At 46.4% G+C, this 22,745-nt stretch overlaps 2 protein-coding genes across 2 annotated transcripts in view; one reads left to right on the top strand and one right to left on the bottom strand.

Annotated features, from left to right (window-relative positions):
• Positions 1-11,103, bottom strand: part of SLC7A1 (solute carrier family 7 member 1) — an 86,653-nt gene extending 75,550 nt beyond the window's left edge. The window contains exon 1 of the mRNA XM_033236338.1: positions 10,977-11,103. The gene's annotated coding sequence lies outside the window, so the exon portion shown is untranslated. The remainder of the gene's footprint in view (positions 1-10,976) is intronic.
• LOC117097886 (translation initiation factor IF-2-like) lies at positions 10,565-13,059 on the top strand. Its single transcript, XM_033236352.1, has 2 exons — positions 10,565-11,711; positions 12,250-13,059. Exon 1 carries the CDS (start codon positions 10,576-10,578, stop codon positions 11,356-11,358), a length of 783 nt encoding a protein of 260 aa, XP_033092243.1. The 5' UTR covers positions 10,565-10,575; the 3' UTR covers positions 11,359-11,711; positions 12,250-13,059.
• The last annotated feature ends 9,686 nt before the right edge of the window (positions 13,060-22,745 follow it).

Here is a 22,745-nt window from a genome sequence, read left to right as displayed (position 1 = left end):
TTGAGCCACAGCACCCAGCCAATATTTGTACCTTCTATATGAACTTTTAAGAATACTGTAAAGCAAGTACTCTGAATTCTCACAACAAATTTATTTTTATTGAGAAGCATAGTAAATAAAAGAAACTTCCAAAGAACAAGGACAGACTTTTGCACATTGTCTCAATAAATGAGGCCATTTATCTTGTTCTAGTTCTGTTATGTCACTATACCGTTGTTAGGCAGAGTCAATTCCCTTGATTTACAATTGTTTTGTGAATTATACGCACAGACTAAAAGACATTTATTTTCTAAGAAAAAACAGAAAAAAACATTCAAGCATTTCTTAAGCAAAAATCCATCCAACCTTTTCAAGAAGAACTATTTAATGGTATAGCTGCTATGTTAATATAGTTTCAACACCATTCGATTTTAACCCATCAGATTTAGTCAAAAAATAACATTTCTACGAGCATGTTTTCTCACTCTTCTTCCCAAAAATCCTTAACTCTTTCAGATAGGTTCTTCACCACATCACGCCAAATAAAATAAAATCAAAGAAAATCAGAGCACCGAAATTAACAAACGTGTGGCCCATTTCTAAAGACTCACATACAGCCTGACCAGGCCACCTTTGGGACACCAGTGTGTCAGGTTAACTAAGGACAGATACCCCAGTTTGCATACGCAAACCACACTGGGGAATTCACACAGGTCTGCCCTGAAAACCTACTCACCTTCTTGGGCATCACCACAGAGAATAATGTCTCCTTCAGTCAGAAACTCTCAAATCACCACAGAAAGAAACCTCGACTCCTCAACTTTCTTTGCCCTAACTGGTCTGGATGGAGAATTGACTCCCATTCCCTGGTGCTAGCAGTGAACATGAAATTCAGGACAGTGCGGTGAAGTTGCAGGTGAGGTGTGGCTCATATGTCTAAACGTAGTGTGTTTTGCAAACTCCAAGTTGCCACCAGGAATTTTTCTTGTAATGAAACAGAAAAGAATAAAAACTATCTCAGTGTATCACAGATAGTAAAACTGAGTACTGTTTCATAAAAATTTTCATTTTAATCTATGTATCAATATGTGTGCCTCTGTGTGTGTACTTGATCACAATGTAAATTTAGGTCTTATTGTAGACTGCAGTCAAAGAAGTTGAAAAGCTGCCATCCTCAGGAACACCCAGTGAGTACCAGTGTGTGCGTGTAACCAGTAGCCCCATCCCAAACAGCCCAGAGAAAGGCTTTCCCAGCACCGGGCTTCCAGAATCCTGTGCTAAGCTGACAGTACAGAAGAGGCAGTCAACAGGGCTCTGAATCCCAAGTGCCTGAAGAAGCAATGAAATAATCTCACCAGAGAGGAAAGGACAGCTGTGACAGTCAGCCTCCCTGAATAAGATCACTGAGACCATGGATGGACATCTTCCGAGCTAACCTACAGTACAGGTAAGAATGAGAAGCTGCATTTTTAGACAACTATCCATTAGAAACCAGGACGACATATGAACAGTGCATGTTGGTAGCCTTGGATGCTCTAGAACGAGAAACCTTGGGCAAATCAGGCAAAAATTCTCAACCACAGGACAGTACACACTGGCCCAAAGGTTCCTTAACTACAGAGTAAGTAAGAAGAAGCTGTAATTTTACCCCATCTGGGAACATTAGGAAAAAGGCAACTTTCTGATACTCTGACTTCAGTAGAACCAAATTCTTCCAAAAATATAAATGTCAAAGTCACCCATTCACAGTATAATTTGCACCAAAGTGCAAAATCGGGTACATATGTGCACCAAAGAACAAAATCAACCCGAACTGAGCTGCCAGAGCAAAATTACAACAGAAACTTAAAATAATATATTGTCCCATCATCCACCTGCCAAAACATTAGCTCAAAGACATGCCTTCTTTAAATACAGTTTTACTAATGATAAAAATAATCATTCAATAAATATTTGTTGAGCACTATTTTAGGTGCCACAAACACTGAGTGAGAAAAACAAAGTCCAATTTTACCAATTTTTTCTTTCTGTGCAAATACATATATCTCATTAAGATAACACCGAATATGGAAAATTGCACCCAGATGGTTTCACTTTTAACATTAAAGTTTCTCCCATAAAATCAAATGTTCTTTGAAAACACCATTCTTACTGGCTACATAATATTCTAACATGGAAATGGTATCATGATTTACCAAAAGACACTCCCAAATGCTTACCACAAGATAAAAACACAAAAGAGAGACATGATTAAATAGAACGTTAGACCTAGATTCAGAGCCTTAAGGAAAAAGAAGGAAAAAAAGGAAAATACAACCTTACGAATGTCAGAGACCCCCCTATTTTCCGCCACAGGGATGAATATCCACGTCCACACCACTGGCCACATCAAGCTCTAATTTGTGCATCTCCCTTTATAAGCCTCACTCCCTCTTTGATCGAAGAGAACATTGTCTGCCCAGAACAATACGTTTTCATTTCAATTTCCCTTCTTTTCAGGAAAGGAAATGTTTGCACTTCAAAGGGTTTCTTTGAAGAGTAGCCCTTCAGCTCTGGCCCGTCCAGGTTGGGCGTTACGTGGACTCAGCGGGGTGTGTGGAGTCTGGGCGGCTGCCCACCGAAGTCACTCTCAAGGCCAGCTCCTTCAAGGAGAGGGTCTGGGGCCGGAGCAGAAAAAACAAACACATGGAAAAATACTCAAGGCTTTTGATCATGACCTTCAGAGGCCCATTTTCACACATAACGTAGACCCACAGCTCAGGGAAACTGAGGTACAAATGATGGGGAGTTGAGGACAAAGACATAGTAGCTTCTAAGAACAAAATCCTTCCAGAAACCAGACTCGCTTAGCAAAGACCCGTCCTGGGTGAGGAAATGGGAGAGCCACTCTTACGGCTGTTATGACGAAGGGACCACCTCAACAGACAAAGCAGAGAAGTGAGATCCAAACTTCACTACCTGCACCAGTTTTAAAACCTTTCCCTAGGAACTTCTGAGATGCACAGTCATCAGCAAACAGCAAACTTCACATGGTAAAATTTCACATTTTATTTCTTCCGTAGCCCACTGGTAGGGGCCAAGAGGCTTATGAAAAGGCAAGTCTAACAACCGCATGAAGCACCCAAGAGGTCATTGACACGGGGCCAGTGCTGCTTCCCTCAATCACGCTCCAGGCCCCATCCTTCACCTCTGCCAAGTCCAGGAAGCAAGGGGTATAGACCAGACAAGAGTGGGCCTGCAACATTTCTTTTCAAGTCTCAAACAAGTTCTGGATATTTATTAACAATCTCCACCCTTCCCCACCCGGAGGATATGCACCACAAAGGCACCACCAAGGCTGGTTAAGTCCGCCTGCTCGATGGGCACCTGCCCAAGGGGTGGGCAGGAGCATGAAAGACCTTCAACTCCAGACAGGGCCAGCTCCTCCCACAGCCCCAGGACTCGGCTGCGGGGCTCCTGCCTGGTGTGTGGGTGGTAGAGGGACCACGGGACCGCGTGGCCAGGTCACCAGAGCTCAAGGAGCTGAGAAAGTCTTCCCACCACCTTTCTGGTCAATTACTCAGCCTCTGAACTGGAATTATGAATGGTTTTTATTTTCTCCTTCTTTTAATTTTCTGTAGTTTCCAAAATTTCCACAACAAACATTCATAACTTTTAGAAACACTTTTTCTTAAAAAGGCTTATGAGGTAGAAAATTAGACTACAGCTTTTTTGAAAGAACTCCTACACTGCACAACTCCTTCCCCAAAAATACCTAGCTATAAAGGACATTATGTGGACGACTGCAAGTCGAATAGGGACAGTCTAGCAATCTGACTTTGCTGTCGTACCATGGTTATGAGAGAGAAGGTCCTTGTTCTTAGGAAATATACACTGAAGTACAGAGAGCAAATAAAAGGGCATGATATCTTCAGCTTACTCTCAAATGGTTCAGAAAAAATGTGTATGTCTGTGTGCATGTGAGCTTGTGTATGGGTGGAGAGAGAACAGAAGGAGGCAAAACATAAACCACCCGCACATCTGAGAAGAGGGTACTCGGGAGTTCCTTGTACTCCTGCAACTTTTCTTTTCTTTCCTTTTTTTTTTTTTTTTTTTTTTTGAGACAGCATCTCACTCTGTCACCCAGGCTGGAGTGCAGTGGTGTGATCTCAACCCACTGCAACCTCCGCCTCCCGGGTTCAAGTGATTCCTGTGTCTCATCCTCCCGAGTAGCTGCCACTGCAGGCATGTGCCACCAACACCTGGTTAACTTTTGTATTTTTAGTAGATATGAGTTTCACCATGTTGGCCAGTGCTGGTCTCAAACTCCTGGCCTCAAGTGATCTGTTTGCCTCGGCCTCCCAAAATGCTGGGATTACAGGTGTGAGCCACCATGCCTGGCCTCTGTAACTTTTAACTTTGAAATGTTCTCCAAAAACTGCTGAAAAAGAAGAGGGAAAAGGAGAAGGGCAAAAGCGGTTAGGGAAGAGTTTTCCCGACTCTAACTGCCAGTCTTTCCCAGGGGGCCTCCATGGGGTCCCAGAAACTGCACCCTGATGCCTCAGCTCCTGGACCAGGCCTCGTCCCAAGGGAGGGCAGGAGGTGTCCCTGACACTGTGGGAAAGCTGCGGGCCAGGAAGACACTCCCAAGTCACTTTGGGGAAGATGCGCCCTTGCTGCAGGCCCTGGTGTGGACAGCTCCTGCCCCAGGCTCTCCGAGAGTGTTAAAGAAGCATCCTCTATGGAAAGGCAGCATCTCTGCAAGATATTGTAGAAATCATCAAAGCCAAGCCAAGGGCAGGACGACAGAGGCCACTGGCCTTAAGAAGGATGGAATACACAAAAGGAAGCTGACTTTCCCCTACGAACAGTCTCTGGTTCCCACAAGACCCTTTGCAAAGGGGTCTCCCCAGGTAGAGATGGAGGTGGAGTGTGGGCATGGCTGGATGGTGATAAATCAGACAAAGCTCCCTTGTGGTCTGGGCAGGAGGCACTGCATCCAGCCAAAGTCTGGGGATGTAAATGCCAAACTACTGACCCAAAAAGAATGCAGCCCAGCCTCTGTCATACACCCTGGCTCCTGACACTGGCCACGTCCCAGCGCAGCTGCCCCAGGGACCCCAGGGCTCCAGCTGTGCCAGATGCCTGGACTTGGGAGGCAGAAGACCTGCGTTCAGAGACAGCAGAGGGAAATCAGGGCAAAGAGAGGGGAGGCAGGGTGCCATCCAGCGTTGGGACGCATGACCGGTGCCAGCACCACTTGGACTCAGCCAGAAACAGAGGGACACAGGCAGATGGGCTTCAGATCTGTCTGACTCCCACTCAGTGCACACAGGGCAGGCCAGACCAGGCCTATACCGAGACAGGCTGGAGTCCAGGTAAAGGCAGACATCTAGGTTCCAATCTTCACTCGGCCGCTGACTGCCTACCTGTGTGCCCATGGGCCACCTGCCTCCCTCCCCCCGTCAGTCAAAGCAGAAGGGCCGACCTCACTGGGTGGCTGGGAGGACTCAAATGAAACCTAGATAAAGCGTCCAGTACATGCTGAGCACGAAATAAGTGCTTGCAAGGATTGATCTTACCTAGCCCCGGGGCCCCTCCCTTCCTTCCTACTTCGCCTAACAGACTTTGCTAATGGCACTCGGTAGGCAGACAAGATGCAGAGAAGAACACTTCGAAGACTTCCGTAACAGATCAACAGCCACTCTGTGGGGAGGTGAGCCCACCTTCTCACTGCTGCTCCCAGGTGGGTGTCACCCACCTCCCCTGCCCTGTATGGAGGCATCCTATCCTACTGACACAAGCAGGGGTGAGTGAGGTGGGAAACACACGGCCAGAGTTTCAGCTTTTCAGCTTTGTTTTTTCTAAGACCCAAGGTCTTCAGAGTAATTTGAACAAAATGTTTGAGATGACTATAGCTAGGGCAGTCACTCCCGTCCTGCCTCCCACCAAACATACACACATACACATACACATACACACACACACACACATACACACACACATACACAGACACACACACACACAGCAAACACTAAGAAAGGGGCTGTGAGCTCTGTTTCCCAGGAGTCCTAGGAGTCACTAAGCCCAAGGTGTGTGGGTCTGAGACCTAAGCAAACCTGCACCCCATGGCCGGGGGACACCAGGATTCCAAAGAGAGATGGCTTCAAGTCCATCCAGGCAGTCAGAGCCAAAACAGCCAGAGACTGTTGTTCCTTCCCTCAGACCTAGGACCAGATGGGATGGTGAACCTGTCAGCAGATGCCTCAGAGGCCCACATCCCTCCTTCAGCACCCTGGGACTATGCGCCCCTTCTAATTCATACAAACCCAAGGAAAGAGCACAACATTTTAATGCCTTGGTAAAATGAGAGAGCGAAATTAAGTTGTTATAAAAATTATTTTTCTCAGGGCCAGGCTAAGTGGCTCACGACCGTAGCACTTGAGGGAGGCAAGGCAGGCAGATCACTTGAGGCCAGGAGTTTGAGACCAGCCTGGGCAACATAATGAGATCCCTCCTCTACCAAAAAATAAAAATAAAAATTAGCCGGGTGTGGTGGTACATACCTGTGGTTCCAGGTACCGGAGACATACCTGTGGTTTCAGGTACCGGAGAGGCTGAGGTGGAGGATCACTTGATCCTAGGAGATGGAGGCTACACAAGCTGTGACTGCACCACTGCGCTCCAGCCTGGGTGACAGAGCGCAATCCTCTCCCCAAAAAAAAAAAAAAATATATATATATATATATACACACATAGATATATCTATGTCTCCCACGCCTAAATCAAGGAACTGAGCCTTCTTTCCAGTATAATAGTCAACACTTATATGCAACATTTAGACTTGTGCCAGAGGCCGTGTTAAATCCGTAGCATGGATTATCTCATTTAAATCCTCTCAGTCCTATAAGGTAGGCACTAGAAGTCAATTATCATGCAAACAATATGAAAAAGAATTTAAATGTGCTTCCAAGGACTATCAGAAAAAACACTGATCCCATAAGTGGAACCCACTCTGGGGCTCTGCTCTTTCCGCCAGCAGGGGTCATGACGTCTCATGTGACCCCACAGCGTAGAGGCCCCATAACCTCATGTTGCAGAGGCCCCACATCGAGCAGAGGCCACTCCCGGAGTCACCACTGCTAGATGGTCTCGACAACGCAGAACTCTCTGTGCAGGACACGGGGATCCACTTCTAAAGAAACAGGAAAGCAGCTGGTTGTCCTCACAGCCAAGAACCCGATCTGAACAAATATTCTGAAGAAAGCACTGCAGTAGGAATATGGAAAGCTAGGAAACAAAATTGCCATGCCCTCTGTGCCCCCAGGAAAGGGAGGGGCAAGGGGACAATCAGAAAAAAAATGGAGAGACAATGTAGCCACACACAGTCCTACTAGAAGAAGGGACCTCCTGTCCCACCTCCAAATAAACCCCCAGGTTTCCTTGCTCTTGACTTTCGGTTGCCACGGTCAGAACTGCAGGCTGCTAACAAAAGGACTGATCTCAACAGAGAAATTTAAATGCATGGACTTGGTGCCTTTATTCTTTCAAAGAACATTATGGACTCCATGCTTCCTAACTTCACTACTGTGAGGCTGAGAGGGACAGGCTCTCCCAATATATAGATGGAGCCAGTGTATAAGGGTCAGGAAGTCTAAATTACCTCAGAGAGAAGCAAAGCCAGGATTCCAGAAGCCAGGAGCAGTGCTGTTCCCAATATTGGTCCTAACTCCCCTCAGTTCCTCAAAGCAGCATCCTTCATTTCAAGGCAGATAATCATCCCATTCTGCATTGAAGCTGTGAAAGCCTCTTCCCTCAGTCACACGGCTCTGGCTCCAGTTATCCAGTGTATTCACCAAATGCAATACCTTCCATTCCCCACTGTTTCTGACAATAATTACATGAAAAAAGCTCAATGAAAACCACTGGGTGTGGCAGGAGGGGCCAACCGCAGACCAGCCAGAATCTAGTCCATGTACCTGGGATGACCAAAGCCTGACCAATGGGCCAGTTAAACGGCATCCCCCGCGTCTGCCAATGCTGCACATCTGAACGAATGCTTTGGGAGAGAAATGAACACGACTAGCAAGCCACCAAATCACTTTCCCAGTTTTATGCCCATCCTTCTGGTAATTCCATTTGGCAAATGCACTAAACCTGCCTTCACAGATCATGACCCACACTGAACCACAGGGGTGGTTATTTTCAAGGCTGCTTTGTAGTTGGGTACGGGGGTGGGGGAGGAGGCAGATTATGGCAAAACAGAAAGGGAGGCCACTAAAGTTTATCACAAGGCAGATAATCTGCCGCAAATGAAGCTACTACTCTGTTCCCTCACTGGAAGAGAGGTCCAAACCCTGGGGTGGATAGCAGGATGGCCAGGGATCTGATGCCTCCCCACCCAAGGCCTGGGAAACCCGAGAGGAGGCAGATGTCCTGATGATCCAGGAATACCCCAGGACCTTTGAACCCCATGTTTAGAGGGCTCCCATTCCACAGGACAAGCCCACCGCCAGGCGGCCCACTAGAAGGCGCCAGAGGAGCAAAGGGAGGCCATGGGCAGCAAGGAGACAGAGGTTGAAGAGACCCCCCAGATTTGGCGAGAGGAGCCAGTAAAGCTAGGTGAAGGGGAAGGATGCCAGCACCGTGGACGGCTGGCTGCAACACGCAGGCAGGCACCTGAGGGGCCCCAAGAAGACACGTCTTCCAGCCCTGACCCTGGGGATGAGAGTTCTAAAAAGGGCAGTTGTGACTTTCAAAAAGTCCCTCTTCCATCCAGCAGGTTCTTTGCTCAGCCTTCCCATCTCATTAATACAGCAACTCCGATGTGCTTGGAGTCATATTTGACCTTTCTCACCCTCCCATGAATCCACCGGCCAATCCTATTGGATCTGCTTTAAAATCTATCCAGGTCTGCACGGCCCAACTATACAGAAAAATACCACATCCCATCGGAAGGTCTTGCTTGGAGTGAGGACCAAGAAGCAGGTGGAGTGATAGGCATCTCTGAAGATGCCTCTGGAAGAGATAACTCCGAGACCCAAGTATCTCCAAGGTTGAGAGGGAAAAAAATATTTTTCTCTATAACAAGGATGCACTTACTCACATTTCAAATTTGTCCCTCGGAATAACAGCAATCTCTCCAAATACATAGTTGATAATGAGAAAGGATTAATTTAATTGGACATACTTCTGAGCCCTCCAACATAGTTCCCTATTTGTATGGACTTTGGTTAAAATAAACTACAGACCAGCATAATCAATCAACATGTATTTAATTCCATCAAAGAATGAGTTTTTGTACCAAATAGAAAATTGAAACTCCCTGAAGTCAACAACCTTATCTTTCAACCCTTTTTTTTTCACCTAATCATACGCACAGAAGCACGTGGCTCTAGAATCCAGACCCAGACAAGGGAGTACATTTCTGATCCACTTATTAAGCCCTGTCCTCTTTACTCAAAACTCCTTTGACATCCTTTGAATTTTACCTTTATAATAATTAAACGTGATCGTAATATGCTAAACCTATTTTTAAAACCATTTTAACCTATTGTTGACCTTTCCCCTAAGTTTCTATTCTGTTCGTGTGACTTAAATAAGACCTTTTATTTTACTAACAGGAAGGTGTGTTCATATAAAAATCACGGTAATTTCCACTGACACCAACTAAAAATACCAGAGGAATAAATGTATCATGGTTTCCTATTATCTGAACCAAACATAAAGGGCAAGAAATATTAAGAAAAATCCCAAATAAATTATAAATCGAATTAAATACAATTAGGGCATTCAGCCAGAGGCCGACATATACAATTCTACTAGTTGAATGGAAGATAAAAGGCACATATTTTAGGGAGATACACCTGGGATTGAAATCCCAACCATCTGGTAACTATCTGGACTAAAACCCAACACATGAGGGCATGGCGGTGATGACGTAAGTATTGGGAAATGCAGGTTATTTATTTTTTTTTCCTAAAGGCACATGTCTGACTATCCCAGTCACACAAGTCAAACACAACTGCTATCTGGTTCCCCCATCCCCTGGAAAGGGTCAGGAGCTGAACCAACAGGCCGAACTACAGTGCAGTTCAACTACAGGAGCTGAACTACAGTGCAGCTGCCGCTCTGTGTACACGCAGGTTTTAGAATGACTGTGACCTGCCCATGCCCGGGAAGTTTTCTACTACGCAGAAGGGAACACCCTGAGAATACGGTGTCTTTCCAAAGGCGGAAGAACTTCCTCTCACTCCAAACCATGTGGAGGGCCTGAGGAACCCGGCCTTTTCAGGCCACACTGGGTCACAAAGAAGCCCACCTAGGGGAGACTTCCTCGAAGCAATCTTGGGGACTGGGACCCAGACGAGAGGTGCAGGCGGCGCGTCCCGGGTTCTAGGGACAAGCGGAAGGCTAGTTGCTCTAGGTCAGGGCGACCACCGGGCGGGGATGGCAGCAGAGTCCCCGGGCGGGCCACCTGCCGCGGGACCACCCTCCGGGCGGCCGGGCAGGGTCCGCACCCAAGGCTGATGACATATCCCCAGACCTCGTGGCGGGGCGGGGTGCTCTGCACCGCGCCATGTAAGGGAAGGTCTCCTCGCTGCCAGCGGGCTCCGGATGCCTCCCGGGCTGGCCAGCGCGCCCGCCGCCCGCCCACGCACCCCAACCACCCCGTGCGTAGCGGCGCGCCGGTCCCCGGACAGGCGCGCGGGGCGGGCATCGCCAGGTCGCCCACGCTTACTCACTCGATGTTGCATCATACACCACGCCGCGGCTTCAAGGAGCCAAAATGGACTCCGTGGAGGCGACAGCCACATGGGCACCGGCCCCGCGCGCCCACTCCGGGTCCCGCCCGGTCCAGGTCCTGGCCCTTCCCGGAGGATGGCAGCCCTCCCGGCGCGAGGGACCTCGCCACTCCCGCGCCGCCCTCCCGCGGCCCCACGCGGAGCCAGGGCCCCCTTCGTGATCACCCGGGCCCAAGGAGCTGCCCCCTGCGTTGGCGGGGGCCAGGCACTCACCGAGCCGGCGGCGGCGGCGGCGGGGCTCCAGCAGGACAGCGGACGGACAGACAGGCGGACGCGCTCAAGGACCAACGGACGCTCGGCCGGGGAGACTGGGCGGGGCGGAGGCGCGGCGCGCGGGGAGAGGAGTGGAGGCTGCGGCTATCAGGGGCCGGCGGCCGCGTGCGCGCGTGCCACGCGGTTGACCAGCTGCTCGCGGTTGACTCGCTGCTCACACCTGCCCGCGCTGACTGAATGGGCGCGGAGGACTGGCGGAATCCGGCGCCAGGTTTCATCAGCCGCGCGCCCGGCCCCCGCCCCTCGCGCCCAGCGCCCGGCGCCCGCCTACGGACCAGGCAGCCCCGGCCCGCTCGGCCGCGTCACCGCCGGGCACCAATAGGAGCGCGGCGCGGCGGCGGCTGCCAGCCCAGAGGCGGCGGCCGAGTACCGACGCGCCCTTGGTGGGCGGGGCAGCTGAGTCTTCGCGCGCCCGGCGCCTCAACCTGCGGTTCCCGCGGCGGGCGGGCGGGCTGCACCTCCGCTCGCCTTCTCAGTAGCTCCGCAGGCGTGTGGCCGCTTCTCCGCCAATCTGAGCCCGCCGCGCCACAGCATCCTATGGTCCCCTGCAGATCCCACAGCACCCCGGCCAGAACTAGTGCCGCAGGTCCGGTTGTGCCAACCCCGTGCCGGCGGGCCCCAGGGAGCTCACGCGGAGCTCGAGACCAGTTTTCCTTCACCAAAATAAAAGATCTGGTATGCACTTAAAGGGTTTAAATTGTCTTTTCTTTTTAGAGACAGGGTGTTGCCCTGTTGCCCAGGCTGGAGCGCAGTTCACCTTAACCTCGAAATCCTGGTCAAGCGATCCTCCCGCCTGGGCCTCCCAAAGCGCCCTAGGGTTACAGGCCTGAAACACTGCACGGGCCTAAAAACTACTATAAATCTTCATGTCTTTGTTATTGGATTATTTTATTGCTATTTCCTTGCCCTTGCTAATACTTTATCCTTGCCAGTTGTCAGAAGAGCCCCAAAGCTTGAATCTACCAGTGCCCCCTTGGCGGTGGCAAATGCACAAACAGCTAGTCAGAACGGCTCACTTTTGCAGTTACCTCCCAGGAAGTGGCCGAAACTTCAGTCCTGAATCACACCGTGCTCACCTCTTAAGCTCCTTCCTTGTCTCCTTTTGTACCAAAAACCAAGCAAGAATCATAATCTTTAAAGATCCAGTGATCTGGGACTTGGGATAGGTAAGCAGGGCATAAATTAATACTGCCATCCTTCTTCTATCTTGTAGGAAAACAAAAACAGTGGACGGTGTCTGTGGCCTTTGAATCCTTTCTACAGGTCCTTCTCAAATGTCAGCTGCTGAACTATTCCCTTGGAATTAGACTAGCAATTTATAAAGTACATAATTGCATGGTGCTAGCTTCAGAAAAGTGTTTTGTTGTTGCTGCTGTTGTCATTTGTTTGTTTTTTAGAGACAGGGATCTCACTCTGTCACCCAGGCCGGAATGCAGTGGTACAATCATAGCTCACTGTAACTTCAAATTCCCAGGCTCAAGTGATCCTCCTGCCTCAGCCTCCCAAGTAGATAGAACTACAGGCTTGTGTCATCACGCCTAGTTAATTTTTTTTTATATATAGACAAGAGTTTTTGATATGTTGCATAGGCTGGCCTCAAATACCAGCTGTCTTGCGATCATTTTGCCTCAACCTCCACTAGCATCTAGGACTACAGGGATGAGCCACCATGCCCGTCCCCAGAAAAAGCTGTAATGAACACAGGCTTAGCAGTTGTAAAATGTGTTTTTGTTTTTGTTTTAGAGACTGGGTCTCACTCTGTCACCAAGTTGGAGTGCAGTGGCAACATCATAGCTCACTGCAGCCTTGAACTTCTAGGCTCAAACAATCCCCTCACTTTAGCCTCCCCAGTAGCTGGAAATATAGGCGAGCACCATTCTGCCCAGCTTTGTAATGTGCTTTGAACAGTGCTTGACATCATTGTAAGCCGCCATATATGCTTTGTTTTAAAACAGCAAATCTGGCTGGTCACGGTGGCTCACACCTGTAATCCCAGGACTTTGGGAGGGCGAGGCGGACAGATCATGAGGTCAACAGATTGACACCATCCTGGCCAACATGGTGAAACCCCATCTCTACTAAAAATACAAAAATGATCTGGATGTGGTGGTGCACGCCCCTAGTCCCAACTACTTGGGAGGCTGAGGCAGGAGAATTGCTTGAACCCAGGAGGCAGAGGTTGCACTTAGCCAAGGTTGGACCACTGCACCCCAGCCTGGTGATAGACCGAGACTCCATCTCAAAAATAAAAATAAAAATAAATAAATAAATAAAACAATGTATCTTCATTCAATTGCACAGTGGTGAAATGATGCCCTCCACTCACAGAAGGAGATCTCCCAGATCCCACGCAGCCTACTCTGCTGAGGCTACAGTAAGCATGTCCCGTTCTCACAGAGAGAAGCCTGGTGGGATTAAAGACCACCTCCTTTGCCCTTGGCACCAGATCAGGATTTGAATCTGAACTCTACCAGTTCATTTGCTGTGAGAGCTTCTGCAAACTGTTTCACCCCTGTTTGGAGCTTGTAAATCTTATATTCTTAAGAAAAAAAAATCTATGCCTTGGTGTTTGAAATATGACTGTGGAATTTTCTCTTTCTGTCTATCTGTCTGTCTTTCTTTTTCCCTGTGTTGACTTCTGGCAGTAAAATAGAATCTCGTAGATTATAGAGATGCTCTCCTTGGGCAACACAGAGCGCCAACATGAAGTTAATGTTTGTGAATTCTAAGAGCAAGTGCTCCAGGCCCTGATGGGAGTATGGGTGAAATTTAACCCAGGAGACTTTTAGCACTGTGCTCCGTTTAGCATTCCCACTCAGCAAGGTCCTGTCTTCAATAACACAAACCTGATGAGCAAGTGACTTCTCAGGAAAAAGAATTCAGTGTGAACCAGGGAAAAAATAGTTATGCACAAGATCTCAGCAAAAAAATTAGAGGATGCTGTAAAGTGGGCTAAATGTTTTAAGCAAAGCCAGTTTTTAGGCAGGTCATGACTCACATTACAGGTTCAGAGAAACCATGAGTAACAGGCAGCCTTGATTACAGTCAAAGAGCAGCTGCCCAAGATTCCAGCAACCATTAAGAAAAGGAGATGCTACAATTTAGGCCCTACAGAGCAACATCTAAGATTAAGGTTGACATACTAAGTCTCTTTCTAGCACCATTGGGCACCTTGGGGGCAAGGAAAGTGCACAGAATCAGAGCCAGACAGCTGTGGGTTTCAATTCTAACCAGCTACTGACCTGGGGAGAGTGGCCTGTTCACTCCGTGCTTCAGTTTCCTCATTTTCAAAATAAGAATTTTACTACCTGCTGGATACATATGAACCTCATGGTAAGGATGAAAAATGTGTATAAAGATGAACAGAATATAGAGCTCAGAAATAGACTTAGTTTGTTTTGTGTTGCTATAAAGGAATACTTGAGTCTGGGTAATTTATAAAGAAAAAGTGGCTTATTTGGCTCACAATTCTAATGGCTGGAAAGTTCAAGACTGGACATCTGCATGTGGAGAGGGCCTCAGGCTGCTTCCACTCATGGCAAAAGATGAAAGGGGGTGTGTGTGTGTGCAGAGATCACATGGCAAGAGTATAAGCAAGAGGGAGGGGGAGAAGGGCCAGGCTCCTTTAAATAACCAGCTCTGGAGATATCTAATAGAGTGAAAATTCATCTCCCCATCCCACCTACTCCCAGAAAAGACATTTCATGAAGGATCCATCCCCATGACCCAAATACCTCCCATTAGGTTCCACCTTCAACATTGGGGATCAAATTGCAACATGAGGTATGGAGGGCACAATCATCCAAACCCAAACAGTAGCCTAGACTCACATAAATAGCTGATCTAAAGTGGCTAACACATGTCAATGGAGACAAGATGGTCTCCTCAACAAATGGTCCTGGAACAACTAGACAGCCACATGCAAAAAACGAATCTAGACACAGACTAACGTCTTACACAACAATTAACTCAAAACAGATCATAGGCCTAAATGTAAAACACAAACCTGGCCGGGCGCGGTGGCTCAAGCCTGTAATCCCAGCACTTTGGGAGGCCGAGACGGGTGGATCACGAGGTCAGGAGATCGAGACCATCCTGGCCAACACGGTGAAACCCCGTCTCTACTAAAAAATACAAAAAATTAGCCGGGCGAGATGGCGGGCGCCTGTAGTCCCAGTTACTCAGGAGGCTGAGGCAGGAGAATGGCGTAAACCCGGGAGGCGGAGCTTGCAGTGAGCCTAGATCGCGCCACTGCACTCCAGCCTGGGTGACAGAGCGAGACTCCGTCTCAAAAAAAAAAAAAAAAAAAAAAACACAAACCTATAAAACGCTTAGAAGATAACATAGGAGGAAATCTAGCAATGACTTTTTAGATACGGCAGCAAAAGCATTATCTGTGAAAGAAATGATTGATAAGTTGGCCTTCATTAAAATTAAAAACCTTCTGCTCTGCAAAGACAATGTTAAGACAAGGAAAAGACAAGCCACAGGCTGGGAGAAAATCTTTGCAAAATACATATCTGATAAAGGACTGGTATCCAAAATACACAAAGGACTCTTAAAACTGAGTAATAAGAAAACACCCCACTTTAAAAACATGGCAGGGCACGGTGGCTCACGCCTGGAATCCCAGCACTTTGGGAGGCCGATACAGGTGGATCATCTGAGGTCAGGAGCTCGAGACCAGCCTGGCCAACATGGTGAAACCCTGTCTCTACTAAAAATACAAAAACTTAGCCATGTTTGGTGGCAGGCACCTGTAATCCCAGCCACTTGGGAGGCTGAGGCAGGAGAATCTCTTGAACCCAACCCAGGAGGTGGAGGTTGCAGTGAGCCAAGATCACGCCATTGCACTGTATCCTGGGCAACAAGAGTGAAATTCTGTCTCAAAAATAAATAAATAAATAAATAAAATAAAAATAGGCAAAAGATCTGAATAGATACCTCATCAAAGACAATACACATATAATAAATAAGCATATGGAAAAATATTTAACATCATATACTATTGGAGAAATTGCAGATTAAAGCAAAGAGATACTACTACACAGCTATTGAATAGCTAAAACCCAAAACGTTGGCAGCACCAAATGCAGGTCAGGATGTGGAGCAACAGAAACTCTCATTCATTGCCAGTGAGGATGCGAAACAGTACAGCCACTTTGGAAGATGATGTGACCGTTTTTTACAAAACTAAACATAGTCTCACCAAACTATCTAGCAGTCAGGCTCCTTGGTATTTATCCAAATGAATTGAAAATGTCTGTCCACACAAAAACCTGTACAGCGATATTTATAGCAGCTTTATTCATAATTGCCAAAACTTGGAAGCAACCAAAATGTCCTTCAATAGGTAAATGAACAAACTGTGGCACATCCATACAATGTATCGAGCCATGAAAGGACATGGAGGAAACATACATGTTTCTAAGTGAAATGAGCCAATCTGAAAAAGCTACATACTATATGATTTCAACTATATGATGTTCTGGAAAAGGCAAAACAGTGGAGACAGTAAAAAGACCAGTAATTGCCAGGGACTTGTGAAGGGGAGGATGAATAAGTGGGGCACTGGGGGTTTTTAGGACTGTATAGCTTCTGTATGATACTGTAATGGTGGATACATACCGTCCAGCATTTGTCAAAACCCATAGCACGTACAATACGAAGAATAAACTGTAATGTAGACTATGAAATTTAACTAATAATAGTGGATCAGTATTGGCCAGGTGCGCTGGCTCATGCCTATAATCCCAGCACTTTGGGAAGCCAAAATGTGGATCACCTGAGGTCAGGAATTCAGGACTAGCCTGGCCAATATGGCGAAATCCCGTCTGCACTAAAAATACAAAAACTAACCAGGCATGGTGGCAGGCGCCTGTAATCCCAGCTACTCGGGAGCCTGAGGCAGGAGAATCGCTTGAACCCGAGAGGCGGAGGTTGCAGTGATTGTGCCATTGTGATTGCAGTGATTGTGTCCGAGATTGTGCCATTGCACTCCAGCCTGGGTGACAAGAGTGAAACTCCATCTCAAATAAAAATAAAAATAAAAAATAATGTATCATTATTGACTCATCAATTGTAATGAATACACCTCACTAATGCAAGATGTTCACATAACAGGAGAAACTGGCGTGGGAGGGCTGTGATGAGGGGGGTATATGGAAACTTTATGTACCTTCTGCTCAATATTTTTGTAAACCTAAAACTGCTCTTAAAAACTCTATTAAATAAATGTATGTATATATGTATGTAAAGTACCTGATACAGGTCTATGTATAGAAAGTGCTGAATCAAAAATAGTTATTATTAAGAAGATTAAGCAAATGGAGCCCTCCATTTTCTGGAGTGTTTTAAGGCAGTATATTGGATAGGTTAAGCATGTGGGCTCTGGAGTTGGAGAACATGAGTTCAAATCCTGGCCTTGCATTTTCTGAGCCAAGTATACTTAGGCAATTACTTCACCTTTCTCCAAGGTTCAGTTTACTCCTTTGTAAGACAGAGCTAACCGTTCCTATGAGGTATAAATGACAATATTCACATAAAATATTTAGTGCCATGTCTGTCCCATAGCAAATGCCCAGTGAACATGGTTATCATGCATGACACTAGACTGATTTGTGGGGTCACATGAAATGCTAAGGTGGGAGCTTTCTTTTTCTGCCATAAAGGGATATTCTTTGTCCTTCACAATGAACAAGTAGATGTCTTTGCAGGGAAGAGCTGTCTGTAGTTAGCCCTGCAAGGATTTAGTGGTAAAATTTCACCATCCCAGCTTTCTAGGGGTCCACTTGGGGAGGCAAACAACACAACTGTCACTGTGTTCTTCGGGGGACCTTAATGTTGACCATTAAGCTCCCATCTATTCTCTTGGAGTCTGTACTACTTTCTCTTCTGGGAAATTCTGCTTTTGAATTTCCCTACTAGTTAGTGTGACTCCAAAGGGAATTTCCATCTCAAAAAATCCCATCTCCCTGGCATAGAAATTTTGTTGGGGGTAGAAACTCCTGGCTGACCATCCCCTGACTAGAGAGAGGGCCCTCAGGGTGGACAAAAGCCTTCCTTGCCAAGGACTTTCAGAACTGGAAAAAGGAAAAGTCTCTTTGCTTCCTGTGGACAGAGCTGGGCAGACATCAGCCAGGTGCTGCCAGCATCCTCGTTTCCGGCCCCGGGGAATAAGCCAGTCTGAGAGAATAAAGTGGACACAGACAGAGAAATCAAAGAGGAGCCACAAAGTAAGAGTTAGTAGCCCTCGATCCCTGCTCCAGTGCTCACTAGCCCTCACCCCCATTTTTTGCTGTCACCACTTCGTCTTGGGTTTCTGTCCCTTACGTCCAACAGTCCTGATTCACACAGCTTTCCCATGCTAGGAACATTCTACCCTGTTTCAACGAGGAAGAATTAGAAGCACCTTCAGAAAATAGTGCCCCAAAGGATTGCAGAAAAGACAGAGAGCAACATCTGACAAACACTTGGATTTTGAAATGTGCAGCTGTTGGGTTTAGAGGATTTGACTATGGTCATTTAGTACGGAATAAAATTTAATCCTGCCAGAATTTTGAGGAGACCTTCGAAACCAGCTGCATGCATGCCTGTGGCATGGTAGAAAGTGCTTTCTCTACAGTATAAACAATGTACTCTCAAGAGAAGAGGACTTTCTCACAATATACATCTTTGTAAGAAAATACAGTGTATTAGGGTACTCCAGAGGGAGAGAACTAATAGGACATATGTGCATAGGAAAGAGAGTTTATTAAGGAGAATTGACTCACGATCACAAGGTGAAGTCCCACGATAGGTCATCTGCAAGTTGAGGAGCCAGGAACCCAGCAGTGGCTCAGTCCCAGTTCCAAAGCCTCAAAAATAGGAAAGCCATGGCTGAAGGTCCAAGAGCCCTTGGCAAACCATTGGTGTAAGTCCAAGAGTCCAAAGGCTGAAGAAGCTGGATACTGATGTTTGAGGGCAGGAAGCATCCAGCATGGGAGAAAGATGAAGGCTGGAAGACTCAGCAAGCCAGCTTATCCCACCTTCTGCCTCCTTTTGTTCCAGTTGCACTGGCAGCCAATTGGATGGTACCTACCCAGATTGAGGGTGGGTCTTCCTCTCCCAGTCCACTGACTCAGGTGTTAATCTCCTCTGGCAACACCCTCACAGACACACCCAGAAACAACACTTTACCAGCTGTCTAAGCATCCTTCAATCCAACCAAGTTGACACTTAATATTAACCATCACACACAACTATAGGAAAATGATGAGAGATGCTCACAAAGGTTTAGATACATGTATGTCTATCATGGAGTCATTTATCATAGCAAAAGAGGAAATTTCAGATACCCATAAGCAAAGGGTTGATTAAATACATTAAGATGCTTTTGCTGCCGGAAAGAGGGGTCCCGATCCAACCCCAGGGGAGGGTGATTGGAGCTCGCACAGCAAGGAATTCAAGACAAGACAGAGTGCAGTGAGAAGAGTTAGCTTATTGAAGGCTACTCAGCTACAGGATAGGGCATCGTCAGAAAGTGTCTTTGTTTTAAACTCTTCTCACACAGGGGTCTTATCTACGTAAAAGCTGAGTTATGTCTACCTGCAGATGGGCCGACAGTGAGACAAATTTTAGTAATTTGCCAATTTTTAAAAGGTTATCTTTGGCATTTTTGTGCGTAAGTACATCAAAGCATGACTGTAATTATTTTAAAAGCATATTTTGTTATGTGATATTAGGACATCTGGGCATTTCGTTATCATAGGAGTCTGTCCTTGTGGGCATTATTAGGCTGCTTCCTTAGTTGTAAACATCTTACGACCATGGGTTGTGACTGGCAAGGAATGTGCCTTGGTAGTTTTAAGACAGAGTTGATTTTAAAATGCTGTCACCCTAGCTCTCCTATGCTCTTGTTTCCCTACCACCTTCACAAAATGGAATATTAAATATTAAACAGTCATTAAATACCATGCTTTCAAATAGTATTTAAAATTGTGGAAGGTACTCAGACTATATTATGAGAATGGGGAATAATATTTTGTCTGTAATACACTTCCAATTTTTATATACACATGCTCATATGTACATATCTGCAAATATAAGCCTATATTATATTCACATATACATGTAGTATATATATTCAGGGCAGAAACATATACAAATATTGTCCCTGCAGAAAGTTTTAATTCTTTTGTATACTTACCTCAATTTTCTACATTGGAAATTTACAATAAACTCAATAGATGTTATTAAAAATTAGAATTTTACCAAAAACCAAAATTTTATCTTCAGTATAGATTTGTCCCAAACAAATCTATACAAGTCAAGGAACATCCAAGCCTCCCTTCTCAACTCCTGCTGTCTCTTGTGGTTTGTTAGGAAAGGGCTGAGGCCTGGCATCCAACTGTTGACAAGATTTTCAGGCCGTTGGCACTAGGTAAGAAGGTAATCAGGGTAACAAGCTCTGAAAAGGTGATAAGAGCCTATCCTCCGCATGAGTAATTGAAAATAAAAATACTGTTGACCCTTGAACAATGTAGGATTGAACTGGACGGGTCCACTCATACATGGATTTTTTTTTTTAATATAAAAGTCACACCAAGGTGCCTGCCTCTCCCACCTCCCTTTCCACCTCCTCCATTTCTTCAGCCTCTGCCAGCCCTGAGAGAGCAAGACCAACCCCTCCTCTTCTTCCTCCTCCTCAGCCTACTCAATGTGAAAATGAGGATGATGACCATGATGATAATCCACTTTCACATAATGACCAGTAAACATATTATGTGTTCCTTGTGATTTTCTTAATGATATTTTCTGTCCTTTAGCTTACTCTATGGTAAGAATACAATCTATAATACTAGTAACATACAAAATATATGTTAACCAACTGTTTGTGTCATCAGTAAGGCTTCTGATCAACAGTAGGCTACTGACAGTTAAGTTTTGAGGGCTTATACATAAATTTTCCACCATGTGAGGAGTTGAAACCCCTAAGCCCCATGTTGTCCCAGGGTTAACTATATTAAAATAAGTGTGAGGCAGTCCAGCAAGTTGGTTTTTCCCCAAGCTGCTCTGATTCCCTTCAGTGCTTTTTTCCTTTCATCCCACATTTTCCAACAAATGTCTTCAGGTTCTCCTATGTAGCTGAAGATTTAGGCACAGACAGCTTGCCAGGTGAGCGTTCGAGCCCTGATAGTGACCTCTCACCTGAGCCTTGGTCATCATTATCACCAAGAGGATGCTTCCTCACTCATCTTTCCAGTTCAGATGTCTTTCTGATTGGAAGGCCAGCAGCATGGGTTTCTTTAGTGTTTGGAAGTTTTTTGTGTGCCATGAAGCAAGTACTTAACTAACTTCCCATACCTTTGCTACATTTTTTTAGCATATGCATGTTATATCCATTGACATTTAAATGTATAAAGCACATGAGAACATTCTGGAACATATGGTATGTTATGGGCTGCACTGCATCCTCCTCAAAATTGTATCTTGAAATCCTAATCCCCAGTGTCTCTGAATGTAATTGTATTTGGGGATGGGGAGACAAACAAGTGAAAATGAGGTCATTAGGGTGGGCCTTAATCCAATCTGACTGGTGTCCTTAGGAGAAGAAGAGATTAGGACATACAGAGACAGACACCAGGGAGGCTTACTCACAGACCACGTGAGGACACAACGAGAAGATGGCTGTCTGCAAGTCAAGGAGAGAGGCCTCAGAACAGACCAAACCTGCAGGCATATTGATCTTAGACTTCTCTGCTCCAGAACTATGACATAGTAAATGTCTGTTGTTTAATCCTTCCAGTCTGCGGTATTTTGTTACAGAAGCCTGAGCAGACTAATATGGTGGAAATCATATTTAAACACAAGACTGACTGTCAGAGCTGAAAGAGACAAGACTAACAATGGCCCAAGCAAACTTCTGGTTTTACAGCTACACGGGGAGTCCCATGCAGCCCTCAAGGTCACAGGACCAAGCAGAGGCAGAACCAGGCCCTCTTACTGACAGTGCCAGGCTCTTTTCAGGACGAAAGACTGAAGCTTCCATTTGTTTATTTATCAATTTGTTGCTTTTAAGGTGTTTCCTACAATTGCTGTCCTCCCTCTTGGCTCCTGTGCCCAACGCGGAACATAGGAAAGCCTTCGAGAGTCTCCACGTCATCCTCGTCCCTGTCATTTGCAGTTCAGTAGATGTGCTGCCAACACAAGCAATCCACTTGCTCTGACTGATAGGAGCACAATGCTATCAGCTCCTGAAGGCTGGGACGTCCCACTGTGAGCAGAGTGGCAGAGGAAAAAAAGCAGAGCTTTTGGCATCGGACAGGCATGGGTGTGAATCTGAACTCCCTCATCCACCAACTATGTGACCTTGGTCAAGTTAGTGAACCTCTTAAAGGCTCTGTAAAGGAGGACAACAATGTTTAGCCTTGACCGATCACTGTGAGGATGAGATGAGGTGGTGCGTAAAAGGAAACATCAGATCACTAGCTCCCTCCTCCCCTCTCTTCTTTCTTCTATCCTCTGACTCTTCCTTTCTCTCTCCTTGTGAAAAGAAAGGAAATCAAAGAAAGTGTAGCAAGGCCTGTACCGAGGTCCCTGACTCTCTTCCACGGCCATGTCCACCAAAACACATGTGTCTCTCTCAACCAGGGAACACCTGCCTGTAAACCGTAGGGCTCTGGGTGGCACTGGAGGTAGCTCACCTGATCAATGTGTTTTGTGGGGTTT

This window comes from Trachypithecus francoisi, unplaced genomic scaffold (assembly GCF_009764315.1).
Source record: "Trachypithecus francoisi isolate TF-2019V2 unplaced genomic scaffold, Tfra_2.0 Contig01461, whole genome shotgun sequence".
Classification (NCBI taxonomy): Eukaryota; Metazoa; Chordata; class Mammalia; order Primates; family Cercopithecidae; genus Trachypithecus; species Trachypithecus francoisi.
This window is presented reverse-complemented; position numbering and strand designations above follow the sequence as displayed.